The 19,390-nt window shown below is 38.3% G+C and overlaps 1 protein-coding gene and 1 long non-coding RNA gene across 3 annotated transcripts; both read left to right on the forward strand.

Moving 5' to 3' along the window:
* The first annotated feature begins 720 nt into the window (after positions 1-720).
* On the forward strand, positions 721-1,393 carry LOC125469782. The gene is made up of 3 exons (XR_007252009.1): positions 721-906; positions 982-1,032; positions 1,156-1,393. It is a non-coding gene; the product is annotated as an uncharacterized LOC125469782 (long non-coding RNA).
* Positions 1,394-1,481: 88 nt separating this feature from the next.
* Positions 1,482-8,270, forward strand: LOC103933141 (increased DNA methylation 1). 2 transcript variants are annotated; one of them, XM_009342801.3, is made up of 20 exons: positions 1,482-1,916; positions 2,004-2,075; positions 2,173-2,377; positions 2,517-2,625; positions 3,469-3,702; positions 3,911-4,000; positions 4,225-4,317; positions 4,448-4,529; positions 4,609-4,668; positions 4,749-4,801; positions 4,900-5,066; positions 5,534-5,744; positions 5,872-5,929; positions 6,045-6,101; positions 6,216-6,461; positions 7,155-7,219; positions 7,319-7,375; positions 7,452-7,545; positions 7,740-7,880; positions 7,971-8,270. In XM_009342801.3, exons 1-20 carry the CDS (start codon positions 1,569-1,571, stop codon positions 8,067-8,069), a joined length of 2,541 nt encoding a protein of 846 aa, XP_009341076.2. In that variant the 5' UTR covers positions 1,482-1,568; the 3' UTR covers positions 8,070-8,270. The 2 variants fall into 2 exon arrangements, with proteins under 2 accessions (XP_009341076.2, XP_048423532.1); XM_048567575.1 differs by having other exon boundaries at positions 1,902-1,916; positions 2,004-2,079.
* Positions 8,271-19,390: the final 11,120 nt, after the last annotated feature.

Genomic DNA, 19,390 nt, shown 5'->3' on the forward strand with positions numbered 1-19,390 from the left:
ATCAATCTTGTGGCAAGAGGTAAGAGTAAGAAGATGAAGCACACTGCACCTAGGTTTGATGATATCTATCTCGAGCTTCTCGCCTAGTTGTATCATTTTCTTGTCCAAAGAACTAGAAGCAAGTTGAATGCAATTGTTCTTAAATGTTTGTTCATGAGCAAAGTCAACAAGGCACCACTTTCTCTCTCGAGGTTGATTAAGTACAGGCAAGGAAAGGATAACAAGATTGATGTGGTTGTGGGGACTGTCACTAGCGACATTAGGGTTTATGAAGTTTTACAATTGAAGGTTACAACACTGATGTCCTAAGAATTCTCAGGAAGCAGTGAAGCATTTCTATGTAGATGGTTTTGGATTTTGAGGGCATTTAGGTCTATTTATGTGAGATTTCTGTTATATTTAAAAGTTTTTATAAAAAATGATATTCATGAAATTGAATGTTAATTTTTGACTATTAATGATAAATACTCTATAACTTTTGTATACTTTTAACATAGAGTCACACCCTTAACTCTAGAGTTATATCTAAAGTCAAATATGCCTTTGGATATAGCATCCAAGTCATATACGACTCTAATATTTTCCGGTGAATTGGGACTCATTGGTTAATTTACAGTGAAATATAAACCCCGACTTTTATTTTTGTCAATTAATTTTTCTTTTCTTTTTTGTGGGTTGGCGTGATAAACTAGGAGTGATGGTGTTTTGGTCGTTTCACCTATTCACTGAACTTATTTACGGATCCCACCATTACCCACCCTTCCTGTCGTGCGACTGCTGTCTATCTGATTCTCTCTCCTCTCTCTCCTGGCTGACAGTCGAGTCAGTTCACCTTCCCAATAACGGCGATATCGTGGCCCTCTCCGCCTCCCTCCTATCAAATCTCCATTCGAATTTGCAGAAACAGTAAGTGAAAGTCCCTCGTAAACTCCAATTTATATCCATCCGATCTCAATCTCTCACATTTCTTAGCTATCTCAGAGTCGCAGTTCGAACCGATTTCACTTGCATGGCCGTCATCTGATATATCCGGTACAGTCTTCCTCCCCCAATTTTTGGTTTAGACTCTCGATTTTTAGGGTTTTAGTAATTGGGTTTTGAAATTTTGTTTGATTTTGTGTGCGAATTTTTTTTTTTTTTTGGAGGGTTTTGCAGATTTTGGGGACGATTTGTGGGACTGAACCGGCATGAAGCGGGAATTGGCTTGTGTTTTGGAGGGCCAAACTCCGCTCGCTGATTCAGTGGCTGGGACTCAGGCCGAGTCCCAGACGAGTCCGTGTGTTGTTTATGAGAGACTTAATCGTAAGAGGTTTAAGGGTACTATTGTGAATGGTGTGATTGTTTATACCCGAGAGAGAAGGGCTCGGATCAATGGCGGTAATGGGGTTTCGGAGGGGGCGGAGATAAATGGGCGGAAGGGCTCGGAAAAGCTGAGAATTGAGGAAACCCCTTCTCATCAATTAGTTGAATGTTTAGTTAAAGATGAGTCAAATTGCAATTTGGAGATACCCAGGTGTAGACATGAGGGTGGCAGTGAGCGGTCAGGGCCTTCGTGTGAGGAGCACGATATGGAAGCAGACTTGGTTGAAATTGTAGTTAAAGATGAGCCCAATTATCATGAGGGGGAAACAGATATGAAAGGCGGGGCATTGAGGCGGTTTACTCGATCAGCATTGAGACCCAAGTTTGAGCCTACTGTGGAAAATGCATCAGGGTCTGTTCCTGTTGAAGTGATTTCAAATATAGAGGGGGAAGATACAGTTGGAGTCAGCATGCTGACATCGCCACTGAAGAATAAGCTAGAATTGAAAATGTCAAAGAAGATTGTGGTGGACAGGAAACCTACAACAGTCAAAGAGCTCTTTGACACTGGCTTGGTTGATGGGGTGCAAGTGATTTACATGGGCAGCAAGAAGGTAGATTTAATTCCAAGTTCATATAGATATGCATATTCAATATGTTTAAGATATGTCATGAGCTAAAAGTGGCACATTATAATTTAGGCATTCGGTCTGCGGGGCACAATAGAGGATGGTGGAATTTTGTGTTCATGCATACTGTGCAACGGCGGCAGAGTGAGTAATGTTTGTAACCCTAATATGGTTTAGCATGCTATAAACTGTTTTGGGATTTGGTTTGTGTATTTATTTTAATTTTTTCCCATCAATGTAGGTTATTCCACCGTCCCAATTTGAGATTCATGCTTGTAAAACATACAGACGAGCAGCACAGTATATTTGTTTTGAGAATGGAAGGAGTCTGCTTGATCTCTTGAAGTCGTGCAGAAATGCTTCTTTGCATACATTGGAAACAACAATTCAGAAGTTCATCAGTTCTTCACCCATGGAGAAGTATTTTACTTGTAAAAAATGTAGTGGTAAGTCGTTGTTTTTTTTTTTTTTTTTTTTTTTTTTTGTATTTAGTCAATATTCTTTTGCATTAAGAAATTATAATCGTATTGATTATAGCGATTTTCTAAAAGTTTTCTTATTGCTATTTTTCCCTATCATTTCTAGTGTCTTTTCCTCCATACTGTGCTCTGGGTGATGGATCTCTTTGCTATTCTTGCATGGAGCCGAAGCAGCCTGAGTGCAGCCTAACTCATGAGAGAGGCAATAGTCTCAGGTACGGTATCCTGTCGAGCTACCTCATCCAACTTTGTCATTTTGTCAACTTATGCTCTGGAATATGTTGATTTTGGTTTTCCAGATTGTAGCCTTTGATTTCCCCTTAATTAGCCACTGTTTGATGTAATATATTTTGCTGTTTTGAACCCTTCTAGGATGTATTGGGACATTGGCCATAAAAAGAAAGGGTTTCGTAATTTTATGTTAGTGGGAATCTTATCTGTATCTTGTCTCTTAAGCATCAAGATATTAGTGTCAATTTTTTTTTTGTTCTATAAGGTCAATGATTAGGTAGTATTATATTTTTCTGTTTTTAACGCTTCTAGGACTGTATTGGGACATTGCTAAACTCAGTGTAGTGTATGTTATGCTTGTGTTTCATAGATTCAAATGATTCATGTTTGCTGTCTATAAGGAAGTTGATCGTAACATATTACTGTCCTCAAGTTACTGTTTCATAGGTATTAGTTTGACAATATGTGTTTATTTAGTCCTAGGGTGGGAATTGGTTGAATTCTTTCTGAGATTCTGAGACACTCAAGAGGCTCAAATTTATTGTTTAACAATCTGTCATGATATTTTCCGATTGAAAGAATCTTAAAAAAGGCCTAATTTGTTTGGTGGATCTAATATCTGTGCCATTATACATGGATCAGCTCCGGTGTTTTCACATTTATCGGGATTACAAAGTCTGAGAACATTATATCATAAGTCACAATACTATATATCTGAAACCATATGTAAAGTATAAGAATGTTACTTAGCTGTTGTGTCCTTTCAGTTTTTGTTATAGAGATATGCAAATAACATTTCATATGTTCTTGCATCTGTCTTCTCTCAGATCTTTGATACCTGTTTCAATCTCAAAGTCCTCCAAGAGTGCAATCTCAAAGTCCCGGAAAAGTGCAATCTCAAGGTCCCTGAAAAGTACAATCTCAAAGTCCTCGAAAAGTGCAATCTCAAAACCCTTGAGAAGTGCAATCTCAACTCCCCTGAAAAATGCAGTGTCAAAATCCCCCAAGAGTGCTCCACTCTATTTGTCACTGAAAAAGAAGACCCAGTTGAATACAAGAAAGTATGTCTCTTTCTTTGATGGCGTCCCATATCCTTTTGTTGTATCATTAGTGCATATATTGGATGGATAAGTTATGAAGCACTAAATTAACCAACCTAAATGACTATTTTGTTCTAAATAACAGCTGGATCATTGAAGGGACATAGTTTTGGTTGAGGTTTTAGAAGGTTCTTTTCCTTCCCTTTTTATGCTTCTACCTTCATTGCAGGTCATCAACACCAGTTTTGATCTCAGATCCCTCAAAGAGTTCTTCTCCAGAGAGTTCAGATTATAAGAGTGGATGGAAGATAACACCAAAGTTGGTATCTACTTAGGTTTCCTTTGAATTTACAACTTGAATCAATGATAGACTTATATTTGATATTTTCGTCCTAGTAGTAATCTTTTCTAAAAGCAATCCAAGAAAACTGATTCTTTCCAGAAACCTATTTGATATGTGAATTGTCTAGATAAATAAATAATATACAAACATTATCTGTATGTACTTCATCTTTTTTGACAGGTTGTCTGAATTTTTTACAGATCTTCAAAATCAATTCTAATCTCAAGGTCCCCTAGTACTTCTTCAGTGTATTTTTCTTCGCAGAAGAAAAGTCAGTGGAGGATTACAACAAAGTAGGTTTCCCCTCCTTTTGATCATTATTAAAAAGTTTATGATTTTGGGGAGCATAATCTTGGATGAAGTATTTATTTTCGTTTGTGACATGTGAATAATCTCTTTATTCTATGGTGTATCTTTCTAAAGAGATCAGCGGTTGCATAAGTTGGTTTTCGAGGAAGGTGGATTGCCTGACGGAACAGAAGTAGCATATTATGCACGCGGACAGGTCATTTAGAAAAAGATTGGTCATGTTTACATGCCATTTATGGGCTTATTGAAATATAATAATTTCTTCTGTTGGACAGAAATTGCTAGTTGGTTACAAGAAAGGATTTGGAATATTTTGTTGTTGCTGCAACAGTGAGGTTTGTGTGCTAGCATTTGGAGTTCACTGTACTTGAACTGTATTGGAGCCTTTAACCATTTTATTATCCAAAATCTGCAGGTCAGCCCGTCACAGTTTGAGGCCCATGCAGGTTGGGCCACACGCAGGAAACCGTAAGCTTTTGTGAGATATTCAGTGGCTAACTATGTCACAATTTACCTTAAGCACTTGATAATTCTATGGTTGTGTTTTTTATTTTTATTTTTGGCAGCTATGCATACATTTACACATCTAACGGAGTGTCTCTCCACGAGTTGGCTATATCTTTGTCAAGAGGTCGGAAATATGCAGCCAAGGATAATGATGACTTGTGCATCATTTGTGCCGATGGTGGGAACCTTGTGCTTTGTGATGGATGCCCTAGGGCCTTCCACAGAGGTGAAACAAATAATTTTTTTGGAGTACAATAAAAACTTGTTAATTTCCTACTAATTGACTGTAAAGCTAGTTCAATTTTGTTTTCGTTTTAAAGTAAGACATTTTATTTTCTTTATAAGCTCAATAGGAGATGCTATTTGAATGGATGAGGTCAAGTTGTTACACTGAATCGACTGAAAAGGGCTATTGCTTTATTTGTAAACCTTTGGTTAATTATATTTCAAGTTCATGACGTGGTGACAGAATTTGCATAGAATTTGTTTTATTCGTGCGTTGTCTGTATAGAATATTAAGTTTTTGTAAATGGGTTAAATTGAAATTCATTTCATTTGTATTTGAATCTTGCATTTCAGTTATCGGAGATATGCATTGTATCTGAAAACACTCATTGAGTTCTTTATCTTTTACACTTCTGCAACTGTGTTTGCCTTATATTAGTTTTTGTGTGAATTTTTTGCCTCCTGCAGACTGTGCTTCTCTACCAAGTGTTCCTCGTGGTGACTGGTACTGTAAGTTCTGTCAAAATATGTTTCAAAGAGAAAAGTTTGTGGAACATAATGAAAATGCTGTCGCTGCTGGAAGGATTGATGGAATTGATCCTATAGAACAGATAACCCAAAGATGCATTCGTATTGTCAAAGACATAGAAGCTGAACTAACTGGATGCGTTTTATGTAGGTAATATCAGAAACCTATTTTGTTGAATTCTATGGTCTTAGACATATTCCTGATGCAGTTGTGGCGGATAGCTGTCAATATACTTCTCTTTATGTTGCTTTTATTTTATTGTTGGTTCTGTATGCAGAGGTTATGATTTTAGCAAATCAGGATTTGGTCCACGAACTATTATACTTTGTGATCAGGTATTTTCTTCTTGTTCATGCCATAGTTGGTGCATTTGAAGTGCATGTTACATGAAGCGCTACTTTCGTTTCTATCTAAGTGTCCAAATGGTACTCTTCTCTTATTGTGTGCCAGTGTGAGAAGGAATATCATGTTGGCTGTTTGAAGAAACATAAAATGGCAAATTTAAAGGTGAGTACTTAATTGAAGGACATATTTGACAACTCACATCAGCAAAACCTTCCTTATCCTGTGGCCTTGCAAATTAATTTTCAGTTTAGACTGTTGACGTCACTTGTTTAACAGGAATTGCCAAAAGGGAAGTGGTTTTGTTGCGCAGACTGCAGTAGAATTCATTCTATTTTGCAAAGGTTGCTGACTAGAGGAGCTGAGAAGCTTCCCGACTCTCATTTGGATGTTATAAAGAAGAAGATGGAGGCAAACGGTTTGGAGACTGTCAGTGGGTTTGATGTGAGATGGAGACTCATTAGTGGCAAAATTGCTTCTCAGGAATGTCGTTTTTTACTTTCAAAGGCTGTTGCTATCTTCCATGTAAGTGCTGCCCTCTCTGCTTTGAAAACATTGTGCTTGCCTACAACAATTTATGATCATTCCAGTTTTTCACTCTCTTCTGGAGGGCTGTTCATATAATTTTTATTTTTTGTTTAATAGTATTTTCATGATTCAATATACATTAGTTTAATCATATTCTTAGAATTTCCTATGTCTTTATTTGTTTGTAATAACCTTTCTGTTAGTATGTCCCTCCACATTTTCCTTCTGGAAAATTCTTTGATAACTGAATATCTTAGACGATTTGTTATAATTAATGGAAAAAAAAGTGATGAACTGAAAGAATTCTAGTTTCTGCATTGTCTGATAACTAGCTATAATTCTTTTGCAAGCACAAACAAAAAAAAAAAAAAAAAAAAAAAAACACAGAAATTCTTTGGTTACAATTGCACATGGACAGCACAATCCCCTTGAACAAGATGACTTCTTTAGGACCCACTTAATGCAGTTGGTGTTTGTTTGTTACGGTGATTTTCTCTTTCCCCCTTCTGTATGACTAAAATGTTGATTTTGATAGGCAGGAATTTTACAGTGCACTATGCTTTTATGCACTAGGGTTATTTTTTTATTATTTATCATTTCTTGCATTAAAGAAGCATATTGAGGCATTTGTTACAGACGAGTGGAGCAATCATCATGACTAATTGAAATTCTCGGATATTTGTGTCTCAGGATTGCTTTGATCCTATAGTTGATGCAGAATCTGGGCGAGACCTTATCCCCGCCATGGTTTATGGGTAAGCATAAGGATATGTTATACCTTATGTTGTAGTTGGTTTATTTTTGACAGTCTTACATGTCTATCTTTTCTAACATTACTTTCTTCTCTCTCTCAGAAGGAATGTTAGGAGCCAAGAATTTGGGAATATGTACTGTGCAATACTGATGGTCAAGTAAGAATTCTTTTGATTTCTGGTCGTGGACTTGCTTCCGTGTGGTATAATTGATAGAACTTGACTGGTCTTGCAGCTCGACTGTGGTATCAGCTGGAATTATACGTGTTTTTGGTCATGAAGTTGCTGAACTTCCTTTGGTTGCCACTAGTAATGGTAACCATGGCAAGGTGAGACTATATGAATATAAAGTTGTATTTTTCTTAGATGATTATGTTTATTTTTTTTGCCCTGCTTTTCTTTTTTCCTTGGCGGTTTTGTGATACAATATTTAATTATTGGTAGTTTTCATTATGCCACCCACAATGGGATCACTGCAGTTTTCAATTTGATATGGTTTAACTTTAATCACCTAACTTCACAGGGCTACTTCCAACTATTGTTCTCCTGCATTGAAAAGCTGCTAGCTTTCTTGAATGTGAAAAGTATTGTGCTGCCGGCTGCGGAAGAAGCAGAATCCATATGGACTGATAAATTTGGTTTTACAAAAATGAAGCCGGAGCAGGTATGTTTAAATGTGTCTAATTGATGCCTCAATTCTAGTCGTACCTTTTCTTTTGCCCCGGTACTTATGGTTGCGTCCCTCGTGCTGCAGCTCACCACCTACCGAAGAACCTGCTACCAAATGGTGACATTCAAAGGAACGTCCATGCTACATAAAAGGGTTCCCGAGTGTCGGGTTGTAAGCACATGAGGGAAGGGGAGAGCGAAGGGAGATTTGTCAATTTTTGTTTTCTGATCTTTTATTAGCAAGCTTTTTGTTTCCAGTTCATGTTTGTAAAATTTTATGAATTGGAATTGTCAAGCCTCTGCTGTTCATATCAACATTTTTTGTTATTGAACATCACCTTAATAGCTAGATTTCTATAATACACATTCTGCATGAGTTTGGTAATCTTCTCTCGTATATTTTCTCTTCTTTCTGTGTGCAATTTTGGTCGGATTGCTCTGGTGGTTGGGGCTTTCTGGTCAACCTAATTCGTCTGGGTTCAAACTCTTCCTCCTTCCTTAAATTTTATAATTTAGCGCAGTAAGGCACTAAAAATATATAAATTTTTCAAGTAATATATCGTTACCAATATTTTTCTTAATAATCTAAATTTCTCTCAACGATATGGAGGTGATAAATTTGTTCAACTACTGATAGCAAGAAATCCTAGATTGCAGGAGGGGAAGTTGTTATTGTACGAGTAGGGTTTTCTCCCCTCTTATCTCTATTTCTTTTCCTCCCCTTCTCTCACATTTTATTTTCTGTATTATTGTCTTTACAAAAAAATTAATATAAGACAATGTGATTTAATCGTAACTGTTCAAGTAAGACGGGAGGGAAAAAGGGAGAAAATCCTCTTCATTATTGCATACAAATGGCCTCATGCTTGCTTTGTGTGGGAGCACGGGCGGAACAGGCTCAAAAAATTACAGATTAGGGTTTTGGTTGTGCCTTAATGTTTTAAAAGACTTGTCCTAGGGCTCCTAGTCGACCTCAAAGGCTGGGGGTATAAAAACTGGAAACTTCCTCTGTAAGCTTTACAATTATATTTCTGAATTAATTATTTTGTACACTGTGAAGACATATATATAGCCTTTGGCTATTTACAAAGATACCCCTTAACTACCTACCTTATAACAGGTCTAACTAATCACAAGCATTAGCACAGCTAATTACATTTAGAGATAACAGACTATTTAACAGTAACTGAAATGGGTGACTTGTCATTTTCCCTAATACACCCCCTTAAGCTAGAAGGGGAATCAGAACAGATTCCAATGGGAAGCTTGGAGCACAGGAACTAAAATCGACTTTTGGATAAGGACTTGGTGTGAAGATCAGCTAATTGGTCTGCACTGCAAACATACTGAACTTTGAGAAGATTAGCTAGAACCAATTCTCGAATATAGCGGTAATCAATCTCAACATGCTTTGTATGAGCATGAAAAACAGGATTAGATGCTAGGGAGATGGCTAAGATGTTGTCACACCAAAGTGTAGGCAGGGTAGGGGATAGGGAAGTGAAGATCTCTGAGGATTTTGCAAACCCAAGTAAGTTCAGCAGCTGTATGAGCTAAGGAGCGATATTCAACCTCTGTAGATGACCGTGCAACATTACTTTGTTTCTTAGCACTCCAGCTAATGAGATTAGAGCCTAAGAACACACAATAGCCACTGGTAGATCTTCTATCAAAAGTGCAGCCAGCCCAATCAGCATCAGAGTATGCTGAAAGATGGGTTGAACCCTTTGTGAACCATAAACCGTGGGAAAGAGAACCTTTAAGAAATCGGAGAACTCGTTTAGCTGCCTGAAAATGTTGTTCCCTGGGAGCATGCATGAATTGGCAGATTTGGTTGACAGCAAAAGCGAGATCTAGTCTAGTCCAAGTGAGGTATTGTAATCCCCCAACAATAGAACGATATTCAGTGGGGTTGGACAAAAGAGGCCCACTGTTATCTAATTTCGTGGAACTAAGGGGTGTGCAGCACGGTTTGGCACCCTCTATGTGTGTTTTCTTAAGAAGATCAAGTAAGTACTTGGATTGATGAACAAAAATGCCGTGGGAGGATCTATGTACTTCTAAGCCCAAGAAGTAGTGTAAAGGACCAAGATCCTTTACTGGAAACTGAGAACTGAGTTGTGTGATAAATTGTTGATAGATTTGTGAGTGAGGACCGGTTACTAGAATGTCATCAGCATACATAAGAACAATAACTAAATGAGGACCATGGAGAACAAACAAGGAGGCATCAGATGAAGATTGTTGAAACCCATGAGAATGAAGAGCTTGAAATAGTTTATCAAACCAAGCTCGAGGAGCTTGTTTTAGTCCATATAGGGATTTCTTCAACTTGCAAACCGAAGTAGGAGAATTGGGATCAACAAACCCGGGAGGTTGTTGCATGTAGACATCCTCCTTTAAGTCACCATGAAGAAAGACATTGCTTATATCCAATTGATTGAGAAACCAGTTATGTTGGACAGCAAGAGTGGGTAAGATCCGAATTGTAACTGGCTTGGCAACTGGACTAAAGGTCTCTTGGAAGTCAATACCTTTTTGTTGATGAAAACCCTTTGCCACTAGTCGGGCCTTATATCTGTTAATGGTGCCATCAGCCTTTTTCTTAACTCAAAATACCCATTTACATCCAACTACATTTTGGGAAGGATGAGAGGGGACAATGGACCAAGTACCAGTAGAGATCAATGCATTATACTCATCTTGCATTGCAGCTCGCCAATGAGCATGCTTAGAAGCTTGCAGGTATGTACTGGGAACATAATCAATGTCAACAGGAAGAGGATGCTTAGTTGCTGCATAGGCATGAGGTGTAGATTTATAAATGCCAACCTTGGATCTTGTGATCATTGGATGAGAATTAAGAGGAATAGGAGGATGATTGGACTGACTGAAGGGTAAGGTGGAGGATTCTGAAACAAAGTCAGAACTGGAAGCAGCAGAGACTGAAATGGGTTGAGAAGAAGAACGATGTGGAGAATCAGAGGCAGAAGTAAAAACATGTGGAATAGATGGTGCACGGCTAGTGGAGAGATGGGGAATATATTTCTCAAAATAAAGATCCAAAGAGGAAGAGCTTGTTGGTGATGATGGATTGGGACAGAAACAGGGAGGCTGCAGTGATTGAAATGGATAAATACTTTCATCAAAGACAACATGTCCAGAGATGTAAATTCTAGTTGTGAGGGGATAAAGACATCTATAGCCTTTGTGTTGAAGACTATATCCGAGAAAGATGCAAAGTTTGCTCTTGGCATCTAATTTGCTGTGAACATAGGGTTGGAGCCGAGGGAAGCATTGGCAACCAAACACTTTGAGTTTAGAGTAATCTAGGGGTTGCTTGAATAATAATAATTCCCATGGTGATGAGGAAATACCAGAGATGGGAAGCCGATTAATGAGATATGGCAGTGGAGAAGGCTTCAACCCAAAATATATAAGGAACATGAGAAGCAACTAGCAAAGTACGAGCTGTCTCAACAAGATGCCTGTGCTTTCTCTCAGCACAACTATTTTGTTCAGGAGTATGTGGACATCTAAATTGGTGAAAAATGCCATGTGTACTGAGAAAGGAAGCAAAAGAGGTACTGGTGAATTCACCCCCTGAATCTGAACGCAAAACTTTGATTTTATTTCCAAGTAAATTTTCTACATAAGATTTGAAGACAACAAATGTAGAAAAGACATCTGACTTGGACTTCAAAGGAAAGAACCAGTTATATTTGCTAAAGTCATCAACAATGAGCAAATAGTACTTGAAACCACTATTGGAGATAACAGACGCTGTACCCCACAGATCACAGAGCAGAAGTTGAAGACTGTGATTTGTTGTTGAAGAAGAAATTCCAAAAGGAAGCTTATGATTCTTGGCAAGTGCACAATCTGAGCAGAAGAAATCAATAGTAGACTTGCCTTGTAAGGCCAGTTTATTAGTAGAAATTACCTGTCTGAAAATAGAGGAGGATGGATGACCCAAGCGTCGGTGCCAAACTTTGACAGGAGCCTTGACACTGAGCAGAGCTGAGGGAGAAGAAAATGTAGAAGTGCTGGAGCCTTGAAGAGGGTAGAATCCATCTCTAACGGGTCCCCACAAAAGCATCTTCCCCGAAATACGATCCTTGACAGTGGATCCATAAGGGTCAAAAGTCAATGAACAATTATTATCTTTGAGAAACTGATAAGCCGACAAGAGATTATGTTTCATGTAGGGAACATGTAAAACATTCTGCAGCTTAAAAGAAGTATGAGGAGTATGCAAGGCAGATAAACCAATATGATGAATAGAAAGACCTTTACCATCACCAATATACACTTTATCTTCACCAGTATAGGGAGTGGGAGAAGAAATGTTGGCAACATCATTAGTAATGTGACAAGTCGCACCCGAGTCAATCAACCAAGGCTGAGCTGGTTTGGCAGATTGATTGACATACATAGCAGCTAGTTTAGCTGGAGGAATTCGACCACATATGTCAGGATTCATGCGATCAAAACAATCAAGAGCCTCATGACTGTTAGAACCACAGATTTGACAGGGAATTTTGAAATGGGAAGAGCCTTGAGGATGACGAAGGCCTTGATAGTTACGATTTCCACGAATATTGAAGTAATTTCCACGGTTCATTTGGAAATTGCGATTGCCTCTGTGAGAAAAGGAATGGCCTCTGTTATATTTGCCATGATTTGCAGATTTTGATTGTTGCCAGGATGAAGCTTGGTATTGAGCAGCAAACACAGAAGAAGTAGGTAGCAGAGGGGGCTGAGAGTGCACCGAGAAGGCTTGAAAAGGTTCAGCGGCAGAGGATGAACTGATAGGTTTGCGTCGAGCCATGGAAAATTCTTTAGTGAGAAGAAGACCATGGAGTTCATCAAGAGATGTAGAGGACAATCGAAGCATGATTGAGTCAATGAAGGACTCAAAATCATCAGGCAAGCCATGAAGTGTGGCTGCAATTAAGTCGCGATCAGAAACGAAGGCACCAACAGCTTGCAAGGAGTCTGAGATTTCCTTAATTTCTTAAAGATACTCGGAGATGGAGCGAGATCATTTCTGAACAGATTAGAGACACGATCTTAATTGATGAATATGAGCCTCTAAAATTCCACCAAATCTCTGTTCAAGCTTCAACTAGAGTTCGCGAGACGAAGAAACACCAACCGTGAAGGGGATGATTTCCTCATAAAGTGTGGAATTGAACCAGATCAAAAGATTTTGATCTTTTTCGTACCATTCCTCAAAGGCAGGATTAATGCTACGATCAGGTAGGAATGGCGATGGACATACGTCAGTGCCATCAATGATTCCAAGAAGCTTGTAGTGCCGTAGAATTGGGCCAAACAGCGTGCGCCATGACAGATAGTTCGATCTTTTCAGCTTGATCGGCACCATGCTGCCGATGTTGTGGATCGTAAGGGAGGTGTAGGAACTCAAAGCACTTGGATTTCCAAAGGAATTAGGGTTTTGAACCGACGGAGAAGACGATTCAGGTGGTGGCGAAGATGATTGCACCACCATAGCTTGCAAAGATGATGATGCAAGAAAGATCGGAGAAGAGAAACTGAATAATCAGAGGAGAATAACAGAAAAATCGATTAAGAATCGATCGATCGATCGAGTTGAGGAAGCGTAAGGATCGATGCTGTGAAGCAGAAATGGCATGATACCATATAGAAACTGGAAACTTCCTATGTAAGCTTTACAATTATATTTCTGAATTAATTATTTTGTACACTGTGAAGACATATATATAGCCTTTGGCTATTTACAAAGATACCCCTTAACTACCTACCTTATAACACGTCTAACTAATCACAAGCATTAGCACAGCTAATTACGTTTAGAGATAACAGATTATTAAATAGTAACTGAAATGGGTGACTTGTCATTTTCCCTAATAGGGGGTGGTTTGCCGCATCTGTTTTCCAGGAGTTGGCGTAAGGCGTCGCCGGAGTGTTCCTAGGTGGTGAATGAGCGCCTCAGGATGTTCAGGTGTGTTTTTTTGTTTTTGTAAATTGTTTGCTTTGTATTTATTTATTTATTTTTTTAAAAACCCAAAGCCGTGCCCAAGGTAGAAGATGAACACGACAGATGGCGAGGGGTTTTTTTTTCCTGATTCTTCATTTTTTAACAATTGTTCTCTTTAAAATTTAAATAGACTCCACTTTGTTGACAATTATTACCTCACTAACTCTTTTTTATTACTTTTATTTTTTATATTATTTTTAGATGGATAGATAAACATCTTTTTGTTTCTTTTCGTTTTTATTATTCTCTTAACATCCCATCAGAAAAAAAAAATAAAAAAAATAAACATCTTTTTATTTTTAAGAAAAATATATTTAATTTTTTATTGTGACAATACATTTTAAACATTTCAAGAAGAGACAAAACTTAAGGAATGACTTCATTGGCATTTTTTCTCCGGAGTTTAAATTACAAAAATAATCAAACACCTACAATTCTCCGGAGGTTATTGATCGATCCCCCCAACTTGAAGCTGTAATCGAAGTTGAAAAGCAAGCCGCGAGGGATTTGATTCGTGACAAGAAAAAGGAAAGAGCTTGGATAGCATTAAAATTTTCTCTTTCTGATTCACTTTCAATTTGCAGACATGATCAGAGCTTGGAGGCTAGAGCCGCCTTCCTCTTCCTCCTCAATTCTTTCTACTGCTTCTTTGTTCATCAGTAATCTTTTGTATGCATGTATGTATGAATTTGTCTGTTTGTTTGTCTAATTGTTGAATTTGTTGCCAAATTCAAGAGCCCATTTATTGCTTTCGGTGGCAAACAAAAAAAAGGTGAAGGGCACTTTATGCCTTTAGGCTCACATTAAAAAATGCAGACAATTAGAAATGGTGCAGACGCTTTGTTTTGGTTACGACCCAGAACAAAAAGATAGCTCCATTTTTTAGAGCACAAGACGCAAACAAGCAGAGAGTAAAAGAAAAGCCATGGACAGCCTCATTCGAAGAGAATTAGAAGAGCTCCTGCTCTCCACATTAGAGCAAGTCTAGTGGGGGCCTTTAGCCCGATCGACCGTGAACAGAACAGGACCAAATCGCTGGGGCGATCAAGTCCAGCCCATGTGGGCTTCAATGCCGGAGGGGGCCCGAGCGACAGGTCCGGCACGAATCGCTAGCCCAAGAGCCTGAGGTGGAGATGATGCAAAGCTAACGTTAGCCACTATTTAAAACATGGGTTACCGAACCCCTTGAGGAAGAACACCAGAATATTTGGCGGAGATTCATCCCAATTCCGATCTCGACTTAAAACTCCATTAAAAATTGTAATTTAAGCACAAAAATGAGGCTAAAATGAAAAGGAAAAAGATTCTACCATTGTGAGTAACAACTGTGGTCGAGATTGGCTGGGTTTGGTCACAGAGCTCATCGGATTTTCTTGCCGGATTCTGAAAAAGCGAAACAGAAAGCATGCACAGTGAAAAGAACAAAATTTAACCATTAAGTCGTCACTCGGAATCACAACACCAACAAGAAAATCCAAAATATTCAAAGGAACAAGGAAATCTCACCTAAAACTACAAGCTAGAGCTTGAAGCTCTCGGGTCTAGGATCATTGCACTTCCCAGTGCACCGATGGTGCATGCAAGGACCCAGTTATGTTCCTAAAGTTGCCAGAAGTCCAAATATACAAGTTCCAAGTTCACGATGTGAAGAAATGGTAGGGAATTATTGTGATGCTCTTGCTGCTTTATCCGAAATTACAAATAAAATTATTTTGTATTATTTTATAAAATAAAAAATACTAATATTTTATTGCTTATTGCCAAGGCTATTCAGTTTTAGGGGTGGAGATCCAAAATGTAGTTATTGTTCATTAAGGACATTTACTATTGACTGGGTGGATTCAATAGTGAATAGCCCTAGGGGGCCTTTGCAATGCTGAAGATGTTCTTATGTAAGCAATCACTCCATCAAATCTAAGGACCTCCAGATTTTTTTTTTTTTTTTTTTTTGGAGGTTGGATTGATTGGATTTTAAAATTGGATGTATAGGCTTCACATCTTCATTCCGTAATAGAGAAATCGTTATTTTGGAGTCAATTCCCTCTTATAAAGCACCATAAGTGGTTAAAGAACCTTAGTAGGGAAAAAAAAAAAAAGACTCCTTAACCAGTTGCTCTAATAACGGCTAAATTGAACCATTCATGTGAGTTTATAGTTATGGGTTGAATTGATTCTATAAAAATGGTTGATGACAGATTGAATTGATTTTGCAGAAATGGTCAAGGACGGTTTGAAATGATTCTACAAAAATATCAATGACGGGTTGAATTGATTCTGCAAAAATGGTCGAGAACAGGTTCAACTGATTCTGCAAAATATCAAAGACAGGTTGAACTGATTCTACAAAAATGACTGAGGATGGGGCTAAACTGATTCTGCAAAAACTGTTTATGATGGGTTGAACTAATTTTGCAAAAAATGGTCAAGAAGGGGTTGAATTGATTCTGCAAAAATAGTCGAAGACAAGTTGAACTAATTCTGCAAAAATGGTTGATGACTGATTGAACTGATTCTGCAAAAATGGTTGAAGATGAGTTGAACTGAATCTGTAAAAATAGTTGAGGCCGGGTTGAACTGATTTTGCAAAAATGGTTGAGTACGGGTTTAACTGATTCTACTAATAAAGGATACAAATTGATTCTGCATAAATAGTTGAGGATGGGTTGATCTTAAGGCACATATTAATTTTGTTAGAGTTGTGAGGGTTGTGTTCTATTAAAAGTCTTAAAGCTTTAGGGGTATGGTTGGCAATTTAAAACATGGTTTTTATGTTTTTGGGCTGGGCTTTAGTTGTTTTTATGTTTTTGTCTCTCCTTGACATGTTTAAAAACTAGTGGTGTTCCTTGAAATATAGTGAAAGTTTTTGTCTCTATATATAAAGCTCCTTTCTTTTTATTGTTTTTTACCTTATATATTCTTTTCTTAAGAGATATCATATTATCTTATTCCTCTTTTTTAAGACTACATATCTTACCCTAATATTACTCAAAATATACCCATAAATAGTCATTTAAGACTCTAGGGGGCGTTTGTTTGCCCTCACTAAGTGGGACTGGAATAGACTGGACTAACTATTATTCTAGTCCTGTGTTTATTGTTGCACGGGACTAATGTTAATGAGACTAGTTGGGATTAGCCTAGACTAAGGACATCGCTAGAGGTTCTTAGCGAGAGTCCCCGAAAACCATGGGACTAGCTAAGGCCCCTCTCTGCTCTCTGTTTCACAAGACGCCAACCACATCGTTCCCGCTCTCCCTTTTACACCACCAGACGGCCACCACCCTTTCCCCCCTCGCCCCACAATCACGAGACCTCAGATTTGCCCATCCCCGAGATACTTTATCACCGAGCTCATTGTCGAGAGGCAACACTTCTTTGCTTAGTTCCTCAGCTTCATCAACTCCCAATCTTGGTCTCCCAAAACCATTTTCAAACACAGATCTAACGAACCTGCAACGCTTCGCCAGGCAGCTTTTGTAATTGATCTCTCCTCATTCGATTCGTTGTGGGTATTTTGGTCCTTCACTCATAACTCCACCAATATGCTCCTGGAGAAGAATCAGTCGCCGCTATGTTTCTGTTGGACTGCTTCTATGGGTTATGGCAGAAGGAGGCCAATATTCTATTTTTGGGTTTGGAAGGCGATTGGGATGATCTGGGGACTGGGTTGCCTTGGACGGAGAAGAAAGATGGGGAGGGAGAGAATAGAAAAATGGAGAATTGTTATGAAAAAAAAAAAGAATGGAGTATACTAATAATATAAATTAAATAATATAATATTAATATATGTAGAGTAAATAATATAATATTAAGATTTGTTAATTATTCTATTTTTTAATCCGACACTGTACCAAATGCTTCACTAAGTCAGTCCAGCTTAGTCTAGTCTAAGCCAGTCCAGCTTAGTCCCTGAAGCTAATTCAGTCCGAGATAGTCTGGTGCAACAAACGCACCCTAGATGTCTAACTCTATTTGTTTGTTTGTTTTTTTTATTTTTTTTGAACAAAACTGACCTTTTCTTTTTTTTCTTTTTTTGGTAAAACAAAACTGACTCTATTTGTTTGATTGTTAGATTAATTTGATTACTTGGTTAAATTTGTTGACTTGTGCACTTTTGAATGATAATGAATAATTTTACAAAGTTTATATTTATATGTATATTATACATTATATATATATAAAAATTTCGCCTAGACGGGGCTATTCATGAAACTCCTTGCTCACGCCTTCGCCTTTTAAAACATTGTTGTGCCTACACATTTGACCGCATGGGAGTGGTCTAAAATTACAAAGTCGGATTCCGGTTATGTGTAGCCACCCAAACAAGTGGTTCGGCGGCGGTTGTACACCAGAAATTCTCACATTGCAGTGGCGGTGACTGTTAAAGATTGCAAGAATCAAGGATGAAGATTTGGTCATATAGCAGCTGTATAGGAAAGTATCATTGTAATATTTAGTTTCTGTTCTTGTAAGTCAACTTATTCTTACCTATTTTAGCATGCACTCATGTATATAAGTGTGCGTTGTAAACCTCATTAAGTAATCAATATAGAAAACCTAATTGGTTTTTCTACATGGTACCAGAGCACTAATCTTGGGACCAAAGAAAATAACAAACCCTAGCCGCCTATCATGGCAGAGAACGATGACAAACTCAAGCCCTCTGGTTCAACGGAGGGAACCACGTTTGATGTTAATCATTCTTATTACCTGCATCATTCCGATCAGCCGGGAATGATGCTCGTTTCTCAGCCGCTCACTCTAGACAACTACAACACTTGGAGCAGGGCAATGATCGGTGTATTGAAAGCCAAAAACAAACTTGGTTTTGTTGATGGAACCTTCAAGAAACCAGAACAAAAGGTTGCTGCAGCAGACTTGCATCAGTGGGATCGATGTAACAGCCTGGTTAAAACATGGTTGGTAAATTCAATATCACCAGAACTTCAATCAAGTGTCATTTACTATGACCTTGCATACCAAGTTTGGGAAGACTTGAAAGAACGGTTTTCTCAAACAAACAATATGCAGTTATACCATATTGAAAGTGCAATTCATGATTGTGTCCAAGGAGCAATAACCGTAAGTTCCTACTTCACCAAACCCAAGGCGTTGTGGGATGAGAGAGATGCTGCGATTAGCCTACCCGATTGCGACTACAACACTTTGCAACATGTGTTGGCATTCCAGCAAAATCAAAAGGCAATTAAATTTCTTATGGGACTTAATGAAACATTCAGTGCAGTAAAGGATCAAATTCTGTTGATGGATCCACTTCCTCCCGTCAACAAAGTATACTCCCTTGTGCTGCGACATAAGAAGCAGCACAACACCACCACAGGCAAAACGCCAGTTCAGGAAGTTGCTGCCTTTGCTGCAAAAGGACCAGATTATAGCAAGAAGGGTGCTGATATGAAATGTACTCGTTGCAACAAAGATAATCACACCTCTGAAGATTGTCGTGCCCATTTAAAGTGTGA

Source organism: the organism of the source record quoted next, unplaced genomic scaffold (assembly GCF_019419815.1).
Source record: "Pyrus x bretschneideri cultivar Hongxiangsu unplaced genomic scaffold, Pyrus_bretschneideri_v1 Contig45, whole genome shotgun sequence".
Taxonomy (NCBI): Eukaryota; Viridiplantae; Streptophyta; class Magnoliopsida; order Rosales; family Rosaceae; genus Pyrus; species Pyrus x bretschneideri.